At 34.7% G+C, this 4,707-nt stretch overlaps 1 protein-coding gene across 1 annotated transcript; it reads right to left on the bottom strand.

Annotated features, from left to right (window-relative positions):
* Nucleotides 1–3,397: 3,397 nt before the first annotated feature.
* LOC150100881 (beta-1,3-galactosyltransferase 5-like) lies at nt 3,398–4,408 on the bottom strand. Its single transcript, XM_090401925.1, has one exon. The coding sequence runs from the start codon at nt 4,406–4,408 to the stop codon at nt 3,398–3,400; it is 1,011 nt and encodes a 336-aa protein (XP_090258051.1).
* Nucleotides 4,409–4,707: the final 299 nt, after the last annotated feature.

The following is a 4,707-nucleotide window of genomic DNA, read 5'->3' as shown; positions in this document are numbered from 1 at the left end:
CTTCGCCACCTTCTAAAAATACTGTATATTTTAATATTCAGGGTCCCATACAGTGGCGGCTCGTACATAAGCACTGCGACATTGTAATACCCCAAGGGAAAAAAATGAAAAAATTAAATTTTGTTTGTGTTTATAAATAATAACAATGCTTACAACGTTATACAGGGTGTTCGGGATAAATTTGACAGCTTCGTAAGGAAAAAGAAAATCTTCTTTGTATCTATTAAATTTAATGAATTGACAAAAAAACATTACAGGCAGAGTTAATTACAATACTATCAACAAGATTTACTCAAAATAACCACCATTAGCATCGATCACAGCTTCAATTCTGCTTCGGAACCTCGAACAAGCTGATGCTACAGTCTCCCTGGGAAGGGCCGCAAAAACTGTTTTAATTTTATCCATTAACTGGGCTTTTGTATTACTGGAAGTGCGATTGGTGTCTTTTTCAACTGCGCCCCATGCAAAATAATCCATGGGGTTAAGGTCTGGGGAGTTTGGAGGCCAAACATTTGGACTGGTGAAGTCGTAGAAATTTTCAGACAACCATTTTTGACTTTTCCCAGAGGTGTGGCAAGGGGCCGAATCCTGCTGCCATACATACGGCCTACCATTGGCTACCCTTGTTATCCAGGGCTTGACTACAGTTAGCAACTCCACGAACAAAGCCCGAATTCCAATGCCAGGGTTCTTCAACACCTGTTCCTGCAGATTTGCGAGGAATTCTGCTGTACGAACGCAATCAGATCGTCTGCTAGGGATCTTTCTTCTTGCTACATCCTCGTAGTCACCATTGCAAGTCTCTAGTTCATGCCTGATTGTTTTTACTGTATTCAGGGAGCATTGGGCAGCAGTCGTAATATCCTTATTTTGATGGCGGGCACGAATCATCATGATACAAGTTATTCTCTTCCATGATTCAGGTGGGTTCCAGCTATCCATCCTTTCTGACATCTTGTATATGAATGAAGAAGGGTCCAAACTTTTAAATGAAGAGAAATGTGTGTTAATACATGTAACTTACGGAAAAATATAATTATTTATAAATATGTCAAATTTATCCCGAACACCCTGTATAAATGCAATACAATATATTAAAGGTTACAGCTTATGTTTCGACAGTGATTGAATAGTTAATACTTGGAATTGTTCAATTAACGCTTTAGATTACGAAACAAATGCACTGCGATCTAACGCAGTGTCGGAATTATCACATTCGGCCAATCGCAGCTATACATCTCTATATATATATATATATATATATATATATATATATATATTATATATATATATATATATATATATATATTATATATATATATATATATATATATATATATATATATATATATATATATGTGTGTGTGTGTGTGTGTGTGTGTGTGTGTGTGTGTGTGTGTGTAATCTCTATATACAGAAAACCCACTCATACTAATAGATATCTGCACTGTCAATCTCATCATTTCCCACCACAAAAGCTCGGAACTATTTCTACCTTAGGAACCACAGAGCACGCTCTCTTTTAAATGAAACAGATGAACTATAAAAAGAAATTAACCGCCTTTCTCTTCTTTTTAAATAAAATGGATATTCTGAAAAAACGATTAAGAAATTTCTTCTGGATCCTCCTAGGCAGTGCACTACAGAAACTACTATTTTAAAGGTAGCATCTCCATCCCATACATTAGTTCAGTCTCCAATAAATTGGCTAAAGTCCTTAAAAAATACATCAGGAAGTTTTCCAATACTCTTCCTAAAATCCGTTCTCTTACAAGCCATCCGAAGCCTATTCATCACAACCTAAAATATCCAGGTGTATATAAATTATGATGCGATGGTAATATTCCTTATTTTGGACAGACTAATAAATCTATTGAACTAGGTATAGAGGAACATAAGAGAGACATCTCCTATAAAAGATCACATGCAAATACGTTATCCAGTAATGTTTTTTTCTCAAACAATCCTCATGACGATCTCCAAAGTCACCCAGTTTGCTGGGATAGATCCGAAAACATTTTTCGCTGCAGTGATGAGTTTGAAAGGAAAATTGTGGAATCCAGGGAAATCCTCCTTAATCCTGAACACTTAAACAACAATTTGAGTTACGACATCCCTGATAGCCATACTTAGTTGTTCAATACTGGCATTCACGAGAGCCTACAAGCACGCACGCAATAAACAATGGCACGTTGGATAGAACAACTTGAAAAAATACAACGTTTTTTATAAGTCAATTATGTATTGCTTTTTTACCTGTGATTCTCAGTTTTTTAGAAACTTCAATTTTTATTATTATTTTCTACCTTTAGTGGATACCTGATGAAGGCTGTAAAAAGCTGAAACTAGTTGTATCGTTCTCATTAAAACTTAATATTTTATCTCGGTTTAAAGTCATTAAATCTTTATTTTTAAAATGTATCATAACAACCGAGTCGAAGCTCATGATTATATATATATATATATATATATATATATATATATATATATATATATATATATATATATATATAATTCATTGCTAATATTTCTGTTTATTTCTCTAATGCACGAGAAGCTTATACTTGTGAGAAGAGACCAAGTACATTTTCTGTTTTTTATGACTTTTGTGGATATTAATATTGTTGGAAACAACTTTAGTTTTTGTTTGAGACATGGAAGCGTCTGAAAATTCGATATGAGTTTAGAACATGAGTATTAGAGATGAGTTTCTTTGCCGGCCTGGTAGGTCAAATAGTTATCGTATTCGCTCTCCATCAGATGGGGATATGAGGATTCGAATCCTGCCTCGGGCATGGATGTTTGTGATTGTCTTTTGTGCGGGACCCCCTCCCGCTTATTGGAGGCCTTAAGTAGCTTGACGAAGTTCTAGTATTTGGGATCTAGAGCAGAGTTTCCGGAATAGGTAAAAAAAATACAATAAATAATAAATCAATAAAATAAGGGTAATAAAGATAGGGATAAAAATCCCTAGCCTACCATCGGTACGAATGTACTATAGATTTACAAATAACCTTTCATGGGTGGAAGCTACATAAAAACGTTTTTGTGTGTGTAATACGAGAGTTTCTCAAGCTATTAATATGACCCCCCCCCCATTTTGTTACGTATAAAATGACACAGAAGAAATCTGTCACTTACATTGAAATATTTCATTTCTATTTATTTATTTTACTTTTAAAAGGAGTTATTCAGATTAGAAACGATTATTATTATCGTTTATTATTATTAATAATATTAAACGAATATTATTATCTAAAATAAATAAATTTTAGATAATAATAATGATAACACTGATACTGATCTATTAAGTAACAATGGCATTTAGAATAAACACAAATACATTGCCATTATCCCTAGTAGTATATAATGTAACGTAACCAGGATAATTGTCTTAACTCCACTTTTCCATAGTGTAATCCTGTGGACATTGAACCAGAGCCTCATCGGCTGTATTTTGGAGCTCGCGTTGCTGAATGGCACTAACTGGATGCACTACCATCAGGTAACGAAAGTCACATACTTGACGTGATCTGTTATGTATCACAAAGCGAGAACTGTGAATAGGAATCACACCTGCATCATAAAGCACTAACCCGATATAGGCATCATCTTTAGGAAATGAAACATCGCATCCTGCTGTGGTGAGCTTTTCCAGAATGTCCCTACTGATTAAATAACTGCCCCTAGCATAAGGAGGATAACCATCAAAGCAGAAGTCACGACTAGTCATAAACCACGTGCCATGAAGATCATCAGTAATATCTGTACTTTGACAAATATGTCCTACATAAAGTCCCGTACGAACTGTATTTTGAAAGGTAAGAAAACGAAGTATCACAGCTACATTGACAAAGCAGTCATCTTCTGTTTTCAAGAGAAAGGATGGCAGACAAAAACGATTAGCCCAAATTAATCCATGCCGAACTTTGATTGTGCGATTTCGATAGCTATCCATGTATTCACCAATTAGGATATCACCAGCAGAAAAATATTCGTTTTTAATTAATACATTTAGAGTTGGACTTGACGATCTCCCTACTAAAAATACAATTCTTGAAGAAAAATGTTTATCTAATTCACGAAATGAAGCCTTTCCCCATGTTTTCCTAATGGCTAATCTTCGAGCAAAATTTTCTGGAGACGAAACTATAATTATCAATAAGAAAGGCGACGTTGCACATGAAACATAACCTGGAAACATCCCATTCTTCATTTTATTCACTCTCCATAGCACGGAACCCGCTAATGTACTATCATTTTTCAGAGCTTGAAAATTATGTGGAGGGAGATTGGATATTATAGTGCTGAATTCTGTATACTTTTCAGTATGCATGGATGGAGATATAAGGTATTTCTGATTTCTTCCAAACTTTCCAACTTCTAGAGCAATCAGTGACAACATTACGAAAAGAGATAAGAAAAATACACCCCACAAAATAACCCTTTTAGGTAGTATACAAAGCAAAGGAGGTGGCATCCTGAACTTAGAGACCTGGATCCCCACTGAAAGTACTGTTGATTTTCTTCAGTCCCCAAAATAGTTTCATGCAAACATTTATTTCAAGTACTTACTTTTATATGAGGCTTATTACAAGTCACACAAAGCACTTGTTAAAAAAAAAAAAACTTCTTTCCTTAATATTTATAAGCAAAACGTTTACAGTTGCTGATAAACGTTGTCGTACACATTTTTAACGTATT

Source organism: Typopeltis vanoorti, chromosome 12, assembly GCF_054136105.1.
Source record: "Typopeltis vanoorti isolate ZY-2024b chromosome 12, IOZ_Tvanoo_1.0, whole genome shotgun sequence".
Taxonomy (NCBI): Eukaryota; Metazoa; Arthropoda; class Arachnida; order Uropygi; family Thelyphonidae; genus Typopeltis; species Typopeltis vanoorti.
Note: the sequence above shows the minus strand (reverse complement) of the source record. Positions and strands in the feature narration are given on the sequence as shown.